The following is a 21,585-nucleotide window of genomic DNA, read 5'->3' on the forward strand; positions in this document are numbered from 1 at the left end:
CAGTGTGAAGTTTTTATTTGCATGGCCAAAATATCTTCCTTTTGTTCCCCTGCACCTTTATTTCCCTTAACACGCTTGAAGGGTTTTGCTGCAGAAGGAACAAGATGCAACACTGCATACCTCCTTGAACAACCACTCCCACAACACCTAAACATTTAACAGATGTAGCAAATGACAACACCACGAACGGGAAAAAACTAAGTTCCACCATTCAACATCGTCTGCAACAGCATCTTTAGGGCTGGCTGAAGTGGGCAACTTCACTTTAGAAGGTCATTTCCTCCTTGTTTCTTTACAGTGTTGGTGGTTTCAATCCATACTTCCTTGCAACTTCTGTCTGGGCATAGGCAGCATCGCAGAGTGAGTAGAGGTGGGCCATCTCCATTTCAGATTTGGCCAGGTTGATAGCTTTGTTGAACATTTCAATGGCTTTATCCAGATTACCTCTGAAATAAACCAAAATTTAGTCCAATTAACACTGGCAAAGCAATCTGTTCATCTCTACAGCATCTTTTGGGTTTTGGGGGTTTTTTGGGGGGTTTTTTTTGTGTTTTTTTTTTTCCCTTCAAGACTTCCACTCCCCACTACTAACAGCTTAAAAAGACTTTGGGAGGAACCACCACAGGAACTTGCAATGATGATCATAAGCAAACAGAGAAGTTGTTACCAAGCCTAAGCAACTAGGACAGCTGTTAAACAGCCTTCCTCTTGAGACTCCCCACAGGTGACAGTGGGGGATAAAGTGTTCTCCACAGGACACCAAGTTTACTACAAAGATCATACTGGGACAACTAAATTAACTCTCATCTCCCTTGAAAAGAATTTGTATACTTAAGAGGAAAACTAGCACAGACAAGACCTCACATTATTTACATAGGAAATGCTTGCAAAATTTCTCATGACAACAGTTAAATTGTCTGTCCTTTTGATGGCTCTCCATGTGAAAAAAAAAGTCTCAGCTATACTCCCAGTTACACCCCAAACTTTTGCACAACTGTGATACAATGCACTGTTACAGAATAGTGCATGAGTCTCTCCTCTTTATCCTTTGAACTTGCAAACTGCAGTCTTGTTGTAATTAAACCCAAATCGTCAGGCTTAATAATGTAGCTCGGGATCCTCAGTACAAATGGTCCACTAAGGTATGTTTAAGGACTACATTAGATACACAGGAAGCCTAGTAATGATTAAGGAAGTCACTTTAAATGCAGAAGGGATGTATTTAAATATACACAGATTCATCTGCATGTTGTCTAGCAAGTATGAAATTGGTGAACATGGGAACTTGTCAGATCATAAAGCAGAATTATGCCATAGAGAAAGGAAGGCTTTACTAAAGACTTACAGAACAGAAATCAGGACTTCAGGTAAGAGCTGGTCTTGCACAGCACTGGGGAGAAGATCTTAAGAAAGACTTAAGATCCATAAGGAAATCTAAAGGACTACTGTAATTTCAAAAGTAACTAAGAACTCTTAACACGGCAATTCAATGTTACCTTTGCACTTCAATCGTTCCCATGGTTTCATATGCAAAATCACATTTGTTATCAATTTCAATGGCCTTGCTTATGAGTTCTAACCCTTTGTCTAAATCTTGCTTCCACTGGAGCTGAAGTAAACTAGAAGAAAAAGAAAATTTAGAACATATTTCATATACTTCTCCCAAAACCCTGATCACATAAGGGAAAAAAAGAGATCACAAGTGTATTTCAATCCTAATGCTGGGTAGATAGTAGCTTCATGGCTTTTAAAAACATGTATGTGAAAATCACTTTCAACAAGCCATGTTACCCATTTAATGACTCCCAAGAAAGGTAAATTCCTCCCAAGAACACTTGTTACAAGTTGTTTTATGAAAGACAAAACTTCAGCACAAAGCTGAAATTAAGATAGGACTTTTACTTAGAGTCAGATATACTTCAAGTAGATACTCAATTAGGAATGAACACTACTGAAACTTTCCCGAAACTTATTTACAGTTTAGTCAAGAGAAACTGTAGAAATACATTTAATAGCACCAATATGTTTTCACAAAGTTATTTCTCCTGGCTAAACTTCTAAACACAAATATTCAATTCAGGCTGAGTCATCAGTGTGCCAACTGCCCTTGACCAAAAGGATTGCAAACGCAATACATACCCTTTATGAACATATGTAGTGGCATTGTCTGGCTCAAGGTCGATGCATTTATCATACATTTCGTCAGCCTTGCCAAACTGCTGTTGATCAGTTAATGCCTGCATCAAAAGAGAAGCCTGTATGTCAATACGCAACCAAAACATGCACTCTGCACTAGGCTAATTCTAATTAAAACCATATTGACGACATAAGTTTGAATAGCTCTCTTACAGTAGAGCAGGCCAGGCACATCGGTTCCCAGAGTTAAGTTTCAGAACTAAGGCTTTTTAGAAGCAAGCTGCCAGGCTTTAACTGCACAAATTACTGATCACAGTACCATCTGTAATGGGAGATCCACAAGCAACATGCTAAGCGTACTGCAAGTAAAGTCCATTCTAAGAGTCTGTACCTGCAAGTCTCAACTTTTTCCTTTTTCAAATATACTGCTTTCAAAAAGAAATGCATCCATATTGCCTACCTACTTAAAAAATCAGAACATCTCATCTTTTTACTAGAACCAGCAGTACATCTCCTTAGAGAAGAAATAACAGTCTGTTACAAGTGTACTTTGAACATCTGTACTAAACTCTGCTTGACCAGTTCATGTCATTTGTAGCAGAACAAAACTGTTACCCTAGTTCCACACATTTAAATCCCAGATTACTGAGAGAATCCCTGACATCCATCCAGTGAGATGCCACACACATACAGGAATTCAAAGGGAAGTGTATGCCAGACCTCTGTCTCCTAATAACAACCCTTGACTTCCATCACTTATGTTCTACTCCACCAATTACTTCTCTACTTCCTCCACCCCAGAACGCCCATACCCATGAATTCAGGTAGCTTACTAAGGACAGCATGTGTTATCTCAGAACTTATTGTCAAAACTCTTCATCTATTATTTGAAGAAATGTATCTTATCCAAGACAAAAGGCGCAAGAGAATGCAGCATTTTCTTTAAGAGAGAGAAAAACGTACCTGAGCATAGAGTGCATAGCCTTCAGCACACTTTGGAAATTTTTTAATCACATCTTCAAAGCCTTTCATGGCTGCTTGCACAGGCAAAGGATTATTTCCTGTATAAGCTTGGCGATACTATTCAAGACAGAAAAAAAAGAAAAAAGGAGAAAAAACAAAATACCACCACACAAAAAAGGCTCATCAGAACTCTACCCATTTCCCCAAAAGATACATGCATCGCAACAACTACAAGTTGCAGCAGGTGATGTCACTTGTACATCCTACCAAATCTGGTTTTAAGAACCTACTATGTGTCAAAGTCTCTGGTAGAGTGGACTTGGAGAGGAGAAAAGGGTGAAAGAAGGAAGCCATAAGGCCTGATAGTTGCCAATAGCCTCCCTCTATTTCAAAAGCCTAGAAATTCCAGTCCTAGAATTCCTTCTTGTTCACACCATGCAAAGCTGTCCCTAGAAGATTCCTGCATGCAGAGGCATTGTACTAGCTTGAAACAGTTTGTTTCAAATTTCTTGAAGATGACCGTTTTCCACAACATTAAAGCTTTATGTAAATCTATTTTATGTGATACAATTAGAATGAAGATGTGTGTTCCTTTACCACAAAACAGAAAAGATGACCTACTGGTTGAATAGTGAACATTTTGAAATGAAAGCAGCAAATCCTTCCTCCAACTGAAGAAACTGTTGCAGTCTCTCTTTACCTTACTATTAAAAGATACAGAGTTGTTGGTTGCCCTACTTTTCCATTAAATTGGAATAAAATAGAGACACACAGTACGTTTTCCAGAACTTGTTAAAAAGAAAAAGCACCCAGACAAACACCAGCATGCTACCTACCAGAGCGAAACATTTCTGTGCTTGAGCCAAGGCAGAATCGGGTCGCAATCGGATACATTCATCAAAGTCTTCCACAGCCTCTTCAATTTGGTCAAGCAGGATTTTCAGCTATCCAGAATGAAAGAAAATCCTATTTCTGTATTTAATCTGTGCTTCAGACACTTACGTGATAATTCAATGAGCAATTTCTCATACTGTCTCCAGTTCAGTTTTGGAACTGCCTAGAAACCTATAAAACCCATGATTAAAAATCACTGCCTTGAAATAACAAAGCCACCAGCGAAACTCTGCCTTTTTGTGTATGAAGCCAATGTCCATGTGTAGGGATTGAGAACGCTTGCATTTTAGATTGTTGCCATTACTGCTTCAGCATTATGTCCAGTCTCCAAAACTATGCTGTATTTCCTCAAGTTGCTGTGCCCCACTGTACTGAATGCCTGCGGACTATTTCGATGTCAAAACATTTTGGCTTTTCCAGCTTGCATTTCAACTTTTTTTTTATATTCTCATTCCTCCACAAGAGTGGAGCTCACTTCATCATTCTCTTACTTTACTGTGAAGCTACTGTAAAACACTAATTTTCAGTCTGCAGAAAACTTTCATTCCCTTCTATCAACACCTAACACCATTCTTATTTCTGAGTGCTAAAGAGATCTAATGACTTCATGGAGAGAGGCACTTGATCCATGGAAGTCTTCCTTACGAATACAACTTAGGCAGTGTTTCCTTTTTTTTTCCAGAACCTTGGAAGGAGGCCTCTCAAGGTCTAGAAATTAGTCAAGGACACAGCAGCATCATAAGCCAGAGAGGGATGAGCTGAACAGATGCAAGTCTAGGCTGCAGTGCTGCAGATGCTGAGTTATCAGGAACACACATTACATCCGCTTTAACAAAGCTTCTTTCTGTGCAGATGCTGCTCTGCCATATCAGGCCCCTTCACAGAGCAGCTTATATCTGGCTGTAAATGTATATAAGACCTAGTACTTTTACGTCAGAGTTCATATTGACAGAGGCCTGAACCTCTGTTGCTCTGCGTTCTTTCCTATAGCTACAGAAATAAACTGCTTCTGCCTGACCTGAACCTGCAAATTAGACTGCATGTTTACTCCGCAACAGTTCCAAATTAGGAGTTCATGTTTTTCTGCCACAAACAGTGTCAAGTGTATCTGATGATGTACTAAACTTTATTTTTCTTTTAGTATATACTGAAATATTCAAGTATTGGGACAAAATCTCTTATGTTTCTTACTTGTCCTCGATGGTGGTAAACATCTGCATTCTGAGGATCAATATCAGCAGCCATGTTAAAGTCTTGAGTGGACAGCACAGGTTGCTGCTGCTGCATATACATACTTCCTCGTTTGATCAGAGCATTAGCTCGCAGCTGTAAAAAAAAGTTCAAAGAAGCATTAGCCACTCCAACATTCCTTCAGATTTAATGCTTTGTTACAGTAAATTTTTCATTTGACTAGTTTCTCCCACTGACAGATTTCATTCATTCTAAGCAGGAATAAATTTCATATTGACTCTAAATGAATCAAGTCCCTTGCTTAATTTCAAATATGTCAGCCTATGCTTCCACCTCAGTGGATTTTCAACCTCGCCCAAACCCTTTATAAGACAGGTTCCCTATGCTTACAAATACATCAACATTTTTTGAAGCAGTTCAATATGCAAGTACAATTAATGTTTTTCTCTTATCTACAAACTGATTTTTTCAGACTGGATAAGCCTCCAATTCATTCAACTTCCTCTGTTCCTTAGTTTGTACTGCTTAGCACAGCTGTCTCAAAAATCAACAACCCCCTGAAAAAACAGTTTGTCAGGAATAGAAAGACAAAACAGTGAATAAACCAGAACACTCCCATTAAAGTATCTGAAAACTTGGAAAAACAACTTCTTCAACTGCACTGGAAGTTTATCACCTAACTCAACCCAAACTACAATCCAGCTGTGACAGATTCTTACCTTCACATTTGCATCTTCCATGCTGATGACCTGATCTAGATCTGGTTTGGCAGCATTTGCATTGCCAATAAGTAAGTAGAAAGTAGCTCGCAGAAGCAAAGCTTCTGCCATGTATTTTCCCTTTGCTTCAATTTCTTTTGTGCTCTCACTGATAATTTTGTCATAGTTCTCTTCTTCCATATATTGTTTTGCTCTCAAATAGCCAGAGCTGTAAATGATATAAGAACAGTTGCATGTATACATGTATTCACTGAATGCTGCAATTTCAATTAAGATTTTTCATTAAATCATAACAAATACTAACTTTTGCTATACTCAGTTACTGACACCAGCACAGTAAGTAAAGTTACAAATATTCCTGGACAGAACCATCACAGACTGAAAACAATTTAGACAAAGAATGGCCAAATTACATTGGAAATAAAGAAGAAAAATGTTTTAAAGCTCTTGAACTTGAGCTTCATTTGTCCCTTGAAATTTATTTTTAACATTAAGGACAGCTATAATCTCTGCTTTAAAACAAGAGGGCTGGGATGGAATTCCAGGTCAGAAAAGTAAAATATTAAACCTACCAATGTGCAGTTTATACGTGGAAGAAAGGATTTCACAGCAAAAATTACAGTAAGTACTGCCTTGTCCTCAGCTAAGTGTCCTGGATTCAGTGAACCTGCCTGTAGATCAGGACATTCTATCTTAGTTTAAAAAAAAAAAAAAAAAATTCATAACGCTGTTTGCAATGGTTTCCATACTGACAGCAGTGCTATCTTCCAAAAATAAACTAGAAAGCAGCATAGTAAGTTAAAGCACCATTCATGTGGTGCTCAAGCTCCACTGAGAAAAAACGCGAGCTTTTCTTTGCCAGAACAAACCTCTCATTTATGTGCAATTTGATTCCAGAAAGATAAAACACCCTTTCAGCCTCACTTGCTGTAAATTCATAGTTTTCATTAACAAAGACCCTTTTCCTAGCTTGTCTTCTCCCTTCCAATCCAAAGGCTAACTTGCTGTCTTCCTTGAAAACTCTTCAGTATGAAACACCCCTTTCTTCAGAAGCATCATTCAGGACTCTCCAGTCCTCCTATCTCCGAAGATTTACTATGATGCTATAGTAAATATTCAGTGTATTTTCCCAATCTCATTGCCATTCCTCTGTTTAGTGGACCGAAGCCACTTACAGTTTGGAACTAGCCAGTCAGCTTTCATGAAAGTTTCATTTTCAATACTGATCTCAGTTCATAGGCTCACTTTATTACCACAGATTTCCCATGACAAGTACTATAAAAACAGCAGCAAGTTACACTGAGCAAAATGTCAAAATCGCTGAAAACTTAATTCCAATACCAAGCAACTCCCAACTGTACTGTACACTCACTTTTCTTTTACTTCAGAAGCCTCTCCCTCCTTATCCTTATCTTCATCTGATTTCTCACCCTTAAGCAAAGGTTGGGAGATTATATCATCTGTGAAAGAACTGAAGTAGGATTTAATGAACTGTGGTGAGGGCATCAGAGGCTCACGATTCTGAAACAGAGAAATGTAATTTCAAGTCATTAGATAGTAAGATCAGATAGTAAATATGGAAATGCATAAACAAATGTGATTATTAAAAAATGCATTCATGAAAGAACCAATGTATGACTTTCCACTATCTCATTTGATAGTCTGATATTTTTGACAGTTTGACATTTAGGAATTATTTACGCTTCAGATCACAACCCAATACCCATTACCAGTAGAAATAAAGGGAAGATATTCAAGAGAGGAGGGAGGTAATATCTTTCTGCATGAGTGGCTAGAAATGAGGACTCTTAGGATATCATAAGACATTGGGTAGATGTACTAAATAAAGCAGCATGTGTGCCTATAAGTTGGGTGAAAAGTGCAAGCTGGCAGTTTAAGCATGAGCCTAAATTCCAGTAAACTCTGAATGGCAATTTGCCCCTTTTCTCCACTTGTCCAAGAGAAGCTGCTATCATTACAACGAAGACTAATGAGGCAATATCCTAATTCTACGTGGAGCTTGGCCCAGATACCACACATTTTACTTGAATCCAAATTACATATTTGAATCACAATTCAGTATCTCCTGCAAGAAAAGTCTGAAGGCACTCTTCTGAATTTCTCTATTAAGATTCAATAATTATACTGCCTATTTGAAGCACACCTATTTTATGATGCTACCACCAACACACTAATAGCACAATTCATTTTTTGTTACCTTGACCCTACATATTTATGTGACTTTCTATAGGAAGGAAATTCAGCATCTCAAAACCAACATGGATTTCGGTACTTCAACCACCATCACAAAAACCAAGCAAGAATGTTTTAATACCTGTCTCAACCTTTTTGTAAACATACAGCCACTTAAAACGAGGGTTCCTGGCTACCCCTATACCTCCATAGTTCTTTCTGCAGTTTCCAAACATTAACGCAAAGACATCTGAGTGCCCAAATAGAAAAGTACAAATATAAGCACCTATTTACAGAAATGGAACAGAAAAAGCCTGTGACTGAATGTCCCCCACAAGTAATCTGTGGTAGTTTGGAGATGAAGGCATATTTTTCAAGACAGAACGAGGAAGTCTGACCACTAATAAAATGATGTGACTTTTCACTGCATCATTTTTTCTTAAGCAATGCTTTTTCACTTTTCTTATTCTTAAAAACAAAACAAAACACCTTAAAACAGTATTATTTTGCCACTTTCTAAAATGCAGGCATTCTGCTGTCAACTTAAGTCTTTCCCACACGAACTTTCTATGTGGAAAAAGTCCTGAAATCATCATTCTTCTCATTTTAAGCTATTCGTTACATATGGAACCAACATTTTTATGCATTTGCAGTTATTATATAAACCTTCCTATCTCAACACACATACCTAATTTGACCACCTGATGTGCAACTGAACATTTGGCTACTGCTGTTCCAACATATCCTGTTTCCATTATGTTGGAAGTCCAGAAGAGCCACATGTAGGGCAGCACACCAACTTAGATGTCTCCTGAACATCATAATAAATTTGATTATTACAGGGAAACAACTCTTAGAAATAGGCCTCTCTTCCCTACTGAGGTTTCAAAAACTTTGGACAGGTCCCAAAGGAAAACAACATTGGTACAATAGTAGCTTTGTACAAAACCATTTGCATCAATTCTACTCTTCAGCAGATGAAGACAGTGACTTGCTTACAACAATTGACAGAATGCCAACAATCAACATTTCAACAACCAGTCAGGTGAAATCAGAATTTGTCAGCAATATCACAAGTCCTACCTTGTATTTCTCTTTGGCCTTTTCTTTTCCAAGGAGTTTAAGAACTTTATCAGCTAATAACATACTTTGCTGGTTTTGGAAAGCTTCTAAAATGCAGACTGCAGTGACATCTAGGAAACAACATACAAAAGTGAGATTAAAGACAAATTCTGATAGTCACTGGAGTACACTAAGAGGTGCCACTGTTACAAAGAGTCACTGCCAAACTGATAGACGTTCTGTTTGAGGGTAAAAGCCTCTGTTTCCAGTTTGCTGTTTTTACCATGTTTTCCAAGATACAAATTTGTATCCCAAATGATCTCCTTGTAGTAAAAGGACTTCATGACAGCAAATGAAAGAAGTTACATTTATTTTTATCTTCATGTTTTTATCTAGAGGCAAACACACTTAGATGAACAGTGAAAATGTATACCTCCAGCAGGGACTTTCACCATTTTGAAACTTTGAGGATAGTAATTATGTTCATATTATGTTCACATTAAAAGTGCTAACACAGCTTCTCTTCTGGGACTGGTCCTAATTTTCTACTTCTAAAATTCACATTCAGTCCCATCACATCTCGCTTCTTCCTCAGTTTAAGAAATCTTCCCATATTATATCGCAAATGTTTCTGCTCAGCTTCGTGACTTTGGAATGGAGCAAGGTTAAGAGAAATACCTTGCTGGCCCACTTGAAGTGCTAGCGCATATCACATCACTGTCTTTCACACATAGAAGCATCTGCAAACGTTAACGCATTGCTGCCTGAATCCGTGCTTTGCAGTGTGAAATGTGCTTTTATGGTACATTAACATTATTTCTCTGGATCATCTTGTTAATGCAATACTACCACTGATTTTTTTCCTATTTAATTTTCACTTAAACATCAGTGAAGATGAACAGTTTGCACTTGAAATTCAAGGAGTGTATTGTTTGAATATATTTGAAAAGCAAGCGTCTTACCCTAGAGTTTCAGTATAGTTTCTGTAGTTCTACACTGCTACAGATACTACTATGCCATCATTTATACAGAAACTCCCCGCAACTCTGGCATGGTCAAGCAGCACACTGGAGTCCCCAGGAAAACATGCTACAACCCAGAAAGTGCAGTAATATCGTGCTATATATATGTATATATATATATACAGCTGCTTTGCCCAAAGCAGGCAGCTGTAAACTAATATCCAGACTTGGGTGAAGCAGCAACGTCTTCACTGTCTTCTCAATCATACTGCCAGGGATCACTGGAGGGGGGTTGTGCTGGTGGTGGTGGTTGTTTTTTTTGTGATCTGTTTGGTTTTGCTCTCCTCCACTACACAGACATACCCTACTTCCTGGGATTTTACTGGCCATATGTGGTTGGCAGGTAAAAAGCAGTACTGTATTAGAAAAGTGGTGTAGTTCAGAAAAAGCAAGTCATTTTCAGATGTAAGAAAAGTGCAAGCTAAAAACCAAACACAAATCAAGGTTGAAAATAATTGCTAGAAACATTACTGCTACTAACATTAAAAAGGAGTTACATTTAAAAGCTATCCTACTATAGCAGGGCTACTTGATCTTTCTTGGGGCTTTCATCAGCTGTCAGTTTCTTGCAACTACATAAGACTTAGATTTTATTATAGCACTCTGGAAGTGCAGCTGCTAGTCAATTAGTGATTGCAGAGGACTACACTAAATGACTTAAGTAGTCCTTTTCTAGCCACTATGGTCTTACAAGGCTGAAAGGCACTCTGACAGCAGATAAATAAATACATAGATAATAAAATTTCACATCTTATTTACCTTCTAATTTAGCAGACCTAATTCTTAGCTAATGAAACTAATTTAACAGATTTGCCAGTCAGAGCACTGCCTTATTTGATAATGAGCACAGCTGAAAATTTCATTTGCCTTCTAACCTTACATCAGCAGGCATCGTTTCACTTGATGAAATTTCAAGCAGTGTCCCTTAATTCAAAAGTGCCCTCAGACAACACACCTGACCTACAGTTCTCCTTGATTTTCATGGCTTCTCAGTCACATCTTCCTGTCAGTTCAAAATGTATTCTGTTAGGAATGGTATTTGGAAGGACTGACACAGTAGTTTCTGCCAAATACACAGTGGTAATGTAAAAAAAAGGTTATGTCTGTTCCAACTTTCCTAACAATTATACATCAGAATGAAATGCTACTGAGGCTGTTTTCCCTTGAATACCTGCCAAATGCATTTAATTGACTGTAATACTCTTGTTTCTGACCATGTATCTCCACCTGCAAAAACACCTTGGTTTCTGTAGTAGTACCATTTCTTTAAAAGAGGGAAGAAAGTTTGTTTACTGTATGGAAGTAGAATGACTGTTGTCTGGGTTATCCACCCAGCATGTTAGATGAATTCTATTCTAAAATTAGGGAGTTTCCTGGAAAAAACCTTAAGTGGCTACAGTACCATCAATTTCTCAGCAGGTATTTCAGATGTAAGCAGATGACAGCTTGAGAAATGGGAAAGTTTCTTCTTACCAGAGAAGAAAATGTATTTGCAATAGCTATGAATGGTTTTAAATAAATAATTTTGTATTACTGTAGTTACAGAAGTAAAACCAAAACAATCTCAGAAGTTATCATCTCCAAAGCACCTGAACTAATTCTACTTTTAAGTTTACACATCAAGACACACTCACCTTCTAAACATTCCTTCTTATTGTCTAGCTTCTCATGAGCCTTGGCACGTCTGAAGAGAGCTTTTACATATTTAGGATTAAGCTCAACAGCCTTTGTGCAGTCCTGTGCCACTTCTGTCCATTTTTGCTGTGGGTAGAAAAACAACATAGTGAGAGAGGCCCTACTCAGGTGCATTGTATTAGCTTTCCACTACCGACTCCAGGGTCATGCCCACCTAACAGTAGCTGCGGTTCCCAGGGCTCTGGTTCTACCTGCTTGCTTCTATTTCTGCAAGTTTCTCAGTAAGAGAAGTGCCAGGCACCACTGGAAGCCACCTGCACCAGAAGAGCCACAAAAAGAAAAGGAATTCCTACAGAAAAACGAAACCAGACAGTTGTACAAAGCATATGGGAGAAGATAATGAGTTGGTGCAAAGATGCTTGCAGGAGGTAACATTGGGACTGAAAGACTGGTACAAAACAAATTGAAGAAAAAAGATGAAAACATAATGACCAACAAACAAGTTTAACAAAGTGCTAAAATACTTTTAAAAAAAAAAAAATCTGTTATTTCAAGTTACTACACTATGTTACTACGAAGAGATGATAAATGAATATGTGAGTGTAGAGCTGGTCAAGGGTATTAATAACTAAAGATCAACTTATCTGCAAAATTGATTATCAAAACAGGCTTTTCTAATAACTGAAAAAGAGGAATCACATACATTTGTGATTCATTATGGCATGAATTAGTGTTATAAGTAGTATTTGCTCAGACAAGAACTGTCTTCTCTCTCCTCTAACTTTCAAGACTAATCTCTAATCACAGTCTCTCGCTTTATACTTCAAACTGTACAAAGCCAATTTTTCCACCCCTTTATACAGCTCACCAACTTGACCTCATGAGCAAATCTATCGATACCATAATAAAACAACACTGGTTGATTTCTAAAACTAATATCAAGCATAGTCAGCTATCAAGTAAATGTTACTCCCATATGTGCAAAATTTAGGTTTTGGGCTTCAATAGGATTTCAGTGATTTTTTTGTTGTTGTTGTTGAATTTTTGAAGTAGTATCCTTCCAAAATATTTGGCCTTTCACCTAACAGTTAAAGAAACACTCTAGTAGGGAGAAGCAAAATCAACTTTTATCCAAGAAAATTGTTCCAGAGGGTAAGAAATTAAAACCGTACCTTACAAGAAAGGGACACAAAAGAATTACGTAAGATAAGACTGTGAATAGGTACCAGAAAATAATTTTATTTGTATGTCAAAAAGTAGGATAAGCTAGTGAAAAACAGCTGCAAGCAACAGCATCTTGTTGTAAAGGCAGCAGATATCACCACCCAGGATCTTTCAGTGAACAAAAGTGACAAAACACACCATTTATAATGCAACTTTTCAGAATAAACACACAATTATCTTTAATTTCTTACCAGTTGTTCATAGGCAGCAGCTCTATTTTGATAGAAGGTAGAAAGATCAAGGTTTTTCTCAGGAGGGCACAGGCTGATAGCCTCAGTATAACACTGAATAGCTTGCTCATATTTTCCTGCTTTAAAATATTTGTTTCCTTTGTTCTTGGCTGCTTGGGCTCTATCAAGAGGACTCTGAAAAAGGAAGTGATAGGTCAGTTCAAATAAGAGAAGCATCACCGCACACAAGCTAGGCACTTAAGGGCTTATCTTCAAAGATATAAAATGGATCTGAGTGGTAAACTCTAGCCTAGACTGCTGAAAATCTCACTCCTTCCATTTCCTGGAAAAACACAACAGATTTTCTTTTGCAAGTATATCAGATAGGAGACAAACTTTTCACAAGATTCACTACAATGGTATTAAACAATGCAGTGATTTCTCTTTGGAACACTAAACGGGTTTTAATCTTATGTGACTGGTGATCAAAAGAACCAATGAGGTAAGTTACTTCTCCAAAGACTAAATATGTGAAGACAACAAAGCCCTCAAAGCAATTCAAATAGGAAAAGCTTCCTACTGAAATACATATAGCCTATAAGACCAGAGCTGACTCAGCAGACTATGAATTAAATATGGAAAAAAACTTTCTGAAAAGACCTACTGAGCAAGATGAATAAAACCCATAGGGAAAACAAGGCTGTTTTGCCTTCCATACACTAGACAACTAACTTTACAGCTAACTCCTCTACAGCTTCACACAACCTGCTTCATCCAACCGCTAATACAACATGCTGGACCATCACAGTTTTTCATTCTTAGTAGAGAAGGGAAAACTTTGCTAAGTGGCTTGTGACCCTGCTAAATGAATCTTTACATTCTGCACCACCTGTTGATCATCTGCATTTCTGCAGAAACCATCATTGCTACCTGTAACCCCTAGATTTACAGATCAGTTATCAAATGTTGCGGTTGATACGTAAGCAGATGTAAAAAGCCTCTCTATCAAAGGGGTATGACCCTCATTCAAGAAATACAGAGTTGCAAAAGATCCTAACATTCATCTTCTGTATTTCTGATCCACTTTCACAGCCTAGCTTCCAGGATCAACATTGTGGGGCAGCTCAGAATAACCTGCCAGACCAAGATGAACAGAGGTATGGGCACATATGCCATCCTACCAACCTCTCTGAGAAAGGGAAGAGTACAAACTGGGGACAGCAATGCCTTAAACAATAGCTGCAGGATTCACTACATCTCACCTGTTGAACCACATGCACTGAAAAGACCATCTAGGATTTGCTTGCAATTGTCAATGCTGCTCTTTGCCCATACTTCTCCCTTCTCTACCCCCTCATCCACTGCCAGCGCCAAGCTACACCCAGATTGCTCTAAGACAAACTTGAAAACATCTTTGCGTTTCATCAGCCTGCTTCCCTTAATGACTGCTCATTTCATGCCAGTCTGATCATTGTTAGCATCTAAATGATTTTTAAAACTGAAAACATGAAGGGAACTCAGGAGTTGCTGTACAGCCCCTCTTTTAAGGCCTGGTTTCCAGTCATGGCATGAGAGAATCACAATAATGGGTACCCATCTTAGTTCCTACCTAAAAATAGGCATCCAAACAGAACAAAAGTATCCTACATGCACTCTCCTGAGGAGAGACTTACCAGTGAAACCATATAAAGGAGGGAATTTCTTAAATATCCCTATTGCCAGAAAACCTCGTCTCACAGGTCACCAATCACTGGGCTTATAGGAAAAAATCAATCTGTACCATCTCCACTGTTCACAGAACAAGATAATCTGCATGGCTTTTAGATTTTTGTTTTTTAATGATTTAAACTCAAATTGATAAAAGACTAATAACTTCACCCCTTTTCATATACTGTGTTGTCATGGTTTAGCCCCAGCCAGCAACTAAGCACCACACAGCTGCTCGCTGGATAGAAAACCAACTCTATGTTGGCTGAAACCAGGACATGTGTGTAACTCTATGGATACACAAACCAGAATTAGAGCACAAATATTTTTACAGTGAGACAAGTAACTGTGTATTTCCTAAGTAATTTCTTTAAAACTTAACCCAGGTCTGAAAAGGTTACATTTACTTCAAGTATGTCTTAAATTTAGCTCCCAAAACAACACCACTTCTCTTTAACTAAGGGAAAGGTTATGCATATGCAGCAAACTTAAATGCATGAAAGTCAGCTTGAATTTTTCCTTCTGCATTTCTACAGCAAGCCACATTAGAAACGTCTTTGTGAAATAATCTACAAAATTCAGTGCTGTTCCAATTTACTTGGTACCAAAAAGAAAAACACAAGATGTGGGCCATGTTGTAACATTCATACATGTGTTCCCAGCATGAAAATTATTTAAGACTGCAGAGATTAAGCCTACACTACAAGTAGATAATTACTTTATGATGACTGCCAGTTCCTTTAGCCCAGGGATCTATTGCCCCAATATGTGCCTCAGGCTGACCAGTCTGTCCGCTACATCCTATACACCAGAGTCCCTGCATAAAGATGCATGCTACAGATGAGGACTACTGGATAACATCCCAATGCAATGGCTGCTCCAATGTCTGGTGTGGTATAGGAATTGTAAGCAAGAAACCTGTAGTTCTGTGAGGCTGTCACTGGTGCTCTGCTGGTTCAGACAAGCCTAAGTGCATGCAACAGGGACCAAAAACTTTAGACTAGAGTATGGGCACGGATAACCACAGGACAACCCATTAAAATTAGTAACTCTGTTTCCAGAGTAAGCTTTGAATAACAGTAGTAGGACCACAGACCACACAATCAACTATACAGAAATGAATAATCGAAGATGCTAACTCCATAGTTACTCCCTGCGCCACGCATTGCATCATGCAAGAAATTTGGGGGGAGTCAGGAGTTAGAGCACAACAAGCTATCATGTAGTCAGCAGTGATGCTCGTGGCAAGACAGAAATTGACTTTTAAGGTAGGCTCCTAGTTCTTAGATGGTTTACCTCTGCAACCTTAGTCACTCTATTCTGCTATAGTCCTCAGTAGTCCTCATGCAATACACCACTGAACTGAATGGATTTTAAATTGCAAAGGCTCTGTATCATCAATAAACCTGTTCGGATAAGGACTCAGATGAAAAAATAGTCACTTAGCACCTCATAAACATAAATTATTAAGCTTTTTGGGTAAGTTACATAGTCGACTTAAACTGCAGTATAACCTGACAAAGTCAAAACTACTAAAAAGCTAAATCTCTTGAGCCTGTTCTTTTGCTTTAGTATGTTTTTGTTTGTTGTGGGGGTTTTTTTTGCTGTTTTGTTTTCCTTTTTAAAAGATATTAAAGAACTCATATCACATTATATGCTGCAATACCTTTTCATAATAGCACAATAAGAATACGAAAATTAACTCTTAAAAAAGATCAGTTTTTGAAAAAGTTTGTCAAGCCTTAGATTTAACCTTGACAAAATTTTTAAGCTGCTGCTTCTCAGCCCTCCAGTCCTTCTCAGCTGCCACATTGAAGATGTACACAAATAAGAAATAGATTATGCAAGCAAAATTCATGTACCTCATGCACAAGTAATCAAAAAAACTCACACCTCCTTCTATTTTCTTGCAAATGTAATAATTTTGAAAATTATGACATTATTTTCCAATTTCACTGCTTCTCCTCACCTGACCCATTGCCATGCTATGTAGTATACTGGACATTTTTTGCCCCTAAGGTGAAGGTCCATATAGAGCAAGAAAAAGTCTCACAGTTTGTCATCTGGTCAAAGAGTCTGTGCAACAAGCAAACCAGCTCAATAAAATGAACCAATTATCTTCCAAGGCAGTATAAACAAATATCGCAGAAGTTATCTGCAGTTACATAAAAAATAACACCTCAGTACTTCAGACTGCTTTCAGCAACTGTTCACTAACAGGTCTTAAAACAGAGTTTAAGCCAAAGGACACTTCGTGTGTTTGAGAAGTACTCAGTTATCTAACTAACTAAACAAGCAGATTGCTAACTGTCTAGACAGCACTGACAAAAATTTCTTCATTGTTACTTCAACCTCAGCTAATGCGCTTTCCTCACAAAATGTTCAGAAACTGCATGCAAACAGCAGCAACTTAACAGCAACAGACTGTCAGCTGCAAGAATAATAAAGCTAAGTAACCCCCAGTAAAGCCAATATGGTTAAACAAGCAGTTCAGAACTTTATATATTTGAGGGAGATTGTTTTTTAAGGCAGAACAAGAAATTTGCCACCAGCCAATGATGACAGTGATTCACAACAGAAGCATGAGTAGCGAGCTTCAGCATTTTCTTTTGGTTGAAAAGGATTTGCATGAGCCCTTGTCTGACAGATGACATGAAGGGGGACTACTGTTTCAGCCATCTTAATTCATTAACTTAAAAAAAAAGCTAGACCTCTTTTTTTCTCTCCAAGTGAGAGCACCCTCTTGATGAGATCAGGTACCCAAAAAAAAGGTGTTGTTTTCTGAATACCTGCTGTTACTGAATACCTATCTTTCCTTTTTTTTTTTCACTAACATTCATTGTGAGTCTTGTCTCAGACCTACACTGAAAGGCATTAACTGAGCATAAATGGTTTTAAGATTCTCCTTAGCACTAAAACCACTATGAGAAAAAGTATGTCCACATGAGTTTAACATGTAAATTCAGAGTGCAAGCAAAGACATATTACAGTTAGAAATAATTAAGTTAAAGTTTACAGTACAATTTGTCAACGTTCTCCATCAGTCAACTTCCTTTTCAATAAGTTTGCCATTCACGTCTGCCACGAATAAGCAAGCTGCACACAAGCTGCCAAGAGTCTAACAATTGTTCTACTGCTATTATACACATTTAATAGTTTTCTACACCTGTCACAAAACACAGAAGACTTACAATAGGTCAATAGTGAGATTTATTAGGCAGCAGGTGCACAGTACAACAGAAATTACTTTTTACATACTTTGCTTAGATCAATTCAGAGTAAGTATCAACGTAAGCATATCTAGAGAATTCATTCATATACTGATCTAATGTCACAGCAGTGAGATAGGCAATGTTCAGCAATTGCTATTAAAATAGGTACTGGAAAGAAGCCATACTAGTTGGCTGTTGATCCCGACATGTGGCACCACAGAAGCCAAGGAGTTTGGCCATGTCCATCCAACCACTGCACTCAAGGACTAGATCAAACTCGGGAAAACATGCAGAGACAGTGAACTGCTGTGGATCCAAACAGCTTTGTCTGCAATACACAATGCCACACGGCTGACTAAACAATTCAAGAATCTCTGCTCAATGCTTCCTCACATACCAAAAACACAGGGGTAGCATAAGAACTTGCTGAAAGAGTTAAGGGGTGAGATTTGGATTATCACAGACTTGCAAGAGAAAGTGATTTCAACTTAAGGAGAAAAAAAAATACTGAAGCAACCAACACATGACCTCACTGACTAACCAGTGCTTGCTCCTATCACACAAGGAGCATATAAACCTACTAAGAAGTTATCATGGAGTAAGTAGAAAAACACATGAATCAAGTGGGTATCAATTAATGCAAAGCAGTTTACTTGTCCAACATGTTTAAATTATGCTACATTGGCTACAACCTAAGAGACCATGTAAAAAGCAACTGCTGTTACTAACTAAAACACATTCCATCTAAATTATAAGAAACAATGATAACTTCTGTAACTAACAGATGTAATTTGACTTCCAGACCTTTGAGTCATCCGTAGACGCGGTTTTATCATCAGCACTTAACAGGTCAAATAATAGCAGTTTACTGTATTGTTGCAGAGCTGTGCTTACAGGAGAAGGCATCTCAAAAGTAGTTCAGCTTTTCCCAATGCAGCACCTATGCTAAGGGCTTCTGCCAACACATCAGTCACAGATCACACACCTGGCCAGTGCATTTATGCCAGGAGAATCCTCTAGTGCAGACACAGTCTGGGGAAAAAACGTGAGGCCTCTGCAGCAGGTAAAAGAAAAGCTTGAACTGCATGCAAAATAGTAAGAAATCTTGAATAAAGAACAACAAAGATTTTAGACCTTACTATTTTCAAAGAACAAACAAAAAAATGCAAGGTCATGTCGCCAGAAACAGCAGACAGAGCATCAAATGGATACAAAAGCTGCTTTAATGAAATGCACAAAAAACTCTGAGTCCTGAGTTACGCGTATGAGTAAAAGAATAGTTACCCAACACACACATACACACAGCTGGTGTTAATACATTCACTATTGACCTATGTGTTCGCTAAAAGACTTCCCTCGTGTTTAGACTGTGAAGTAGATTACTGGCTCTTATTCGCTGCACAGATTTGTTCTTGAAATCCAACTGAGTTTAAAAAAAAATACTTCACCACATTAGAAAGGCAGACCAATACAATGCAGGTAACAAGTAAAGCATCTGCAATGGTTGCATTTTCAATCAAGGGTCTTATCAATAATATCCACAACTAATACAATGTGTGTGGACACATGAGATCTACCTGGCATCACCGCTTTGGATATGAGGAGCAGGAAGGCAATACCCACCACACACATAAAGCAGTCAAGCAAACCTGCAGCCACATTAATCTTCCAGCTGCAGCCATATTTTGACCAGCTAGACAATTACTCTCATGTAATCAGGCAAATCTGATACCTTCTTCTACAGCTTTCCTAAGCAGTCTCTCTCATTTCTTTACAGCATAAAGCAACGACACTCTTCAAGGAACTCCGGATCATACCACTCAACCATATACTTATTCTTAGATGCATAGAGTCTTCCAGTAATTTAATTTATGGAGCAATCTGAAAGAGCTAGAGACACAATATTTTAAACCAAGTGCTTTACACGTTTTAAGTGCTTGCTTCAAATACAACTACAGAATGACTACAAACCATTTGATAGTGTATACTACAACTCAAAAATACAACCAAGAAACCCAGAGTTAACATACTAACAGCAAAGTCACTGCAGCTACACAAAGGTCACGAGTAGCCTGCAAACCAGAGCTCACACGTAGCAAGCACACTGCCATAAATATGCCAGATGCTGTTTGCAGCCACAAGCCAAAGTTACCACAGTAAACAAAGTCTGATTTTGTCCTCTCTACACTACTTGCTCAGTACTGCTGCCCATGAAGGAACAAATCACTGCATTCAGGTAACCGCCTCCAGGTCCAGCATGGGCTTTGCAGCTTGCTACACTTCCAGGAACGCCTGAGGACACCTATGATTCACTAGCTATGGAAGCTGCCACCCTCCTCACCAATCCCATGTGTTCCTGACACTGCCTGCCCACTCACGCAACACTAATCTTCATCACTGAGGTGATCAAGGTTAAAACCGATCTTTTCCAATCTCCCAAAGCTGATTTTTTCTTTCTTGATCATTTCAGACAGTAAGTTTAAACGATGGTCTGACAGTTCAGAGCATTTTGGGTGATATACAAGAACGGGAAAAGAAAATGCAGGAACGCCTTAATAGAGTTTTCTTATCAAAGCCAATCAGTTCGCCAAATCCACCGTTTTAAACATGCTTGTCAATTGTAACCTCACCTCAGTAATACAACGTGACTGTCACAGTACATCTGTGACTGCAGATGCACGGAAAGTGCATCTCAGAGGCATTTTTCCACATACAGATATACAAAAGAATCACTGATCTGATCTGGACTCTGGTCTGCCATGTCATCCTTCAATCTTTGTATACAGCATTTTATCTGAAAATTTTCAGAATGGTTAATTTGCAACAGGATAAATATAAGTTTTGAAAATGTATCTATTTAGGCAAACTCTACACCGAAGTCTCAGTTGCTTGAACTGTATGGCTTTTGTGTTTTCATCCAAAATATTTCATTTTTAAAAGATTTTGATTGTGTTTTCTTTCCACTCGGCTGTATACAGCATCTCAGACAAACACACAACAAATCACCGAGTTCCTTTTCAAAATACTGTTCAACTTACTCGTAGCTATTCTACACCTCAGAAGCAGAAGTACATTCACTCAAAGGCAGCACATTGTTGGATCCATACTCACCTCGTTTAATGTGTACTTCATGACAAGATGTGTTCAATAACGTACTTTTCCGAGTGCCAGTACCAGGCCTGGAACCAATACATACCCTCTGAACAGAGCACTGCCCACCGCAGCAAGACAAGGAAGAAGCCGCCAACACAAACGCCCGGTTACGAGCACTCCGCCGTTACACGGCCCGCTCTCGCAGCTGTTTTACGCCGAGCACGAAAAGGATGGCCCCCGAGCGCACCCGCTGCAGCACGACTCCCTCCCCTCGCACGCGTCCTTCGGGGCCAGCATCGGGACTTTGACAACCGCTTCTTAGACCGGCGGCTGGGCATCCTCCCACCCTCCCTGCTCCAGACGG

General features: G+C 38.6%; 1 protein-coding gene across 1 annotated transcript; it reads right to left on the bottom strand.

Annotated features, from left to right (window-relative positions):
- Nucleotides 1-21,559, bottom strand: TOMM70A (translocase of outer mitochondrial membrane 70 homolog A (S. cerevisiae)). The gene is made up of 12 exons (XM_010281390.1): nucleotides 21,410-21,559; nucleotides 13,231-13,404; nucleotides 11,815-11,941; nucleotides 9,180-9,289; nucleotides 7,276-7,424; nucleotides 5,904-6,111; nucleotides 5,185-5,319; nucleotides 3,936-4,043; nucleotides 3,100-3,216; nucleotides 2,140-2,237; nucleotides 1,497-1,619; nucleotides 1-446 (listed from the first exon to the last, which is right to left on the bottom strand). The coding sequence occupies exons 1-12, from the start codon at nucleotides 21,557-21,559 to the stop codon at nucleotides 293-295; spliced, it is 1,653 nt and encodes a 550-aa protein (XP_010279692.1). The 3' UTR covers nucleotides 1-292.
- Between the last annotated feature and the right edge of the window lie 26 nt (nucleotides 21,560-21,585).

This window comes from Phaethon lepturus, unplaced genomic scaffold, assembly GCF_000687285.1.
Source record: "Phaethon lepturus isolate BGI_N335 unplaced genomic scaffold, ASM68728v1 scaffold5232, whole genome shotgun sequence".
Lineage (NCBI taxonomy): Eukaryota > Metazoa > Chordata > Aves > Phaethontiformes > Phaethontidae > Phaethon > Phaethon lepturus.

Excerpts from the sequence above, each read along its gene's own strand:
- TOMM70A (XM_010281390.1), bottom strand. The coding sequence starts at position 21,559 with ATGCCCAGCCGCCGGTCTAAGAAGCGGTTGTCAAAGTCCCGATGCTGG. Across the intron at positions 11,942-13,230 it reads CTGCTGCCTATGAACAACTG|CAAAAATGGACAGAAGTGGC; the intron begins GTAAGAAATTAA and ends TTCTACCCACAG. Across the intron at positions 7,425-9,179 it reads AGGCCAAAGAGAAATACAAG|AATCGTGAGCCTCTGATGCC; the intron begins GTAGGACTTGTG and ends TCTCTGTTTCAG.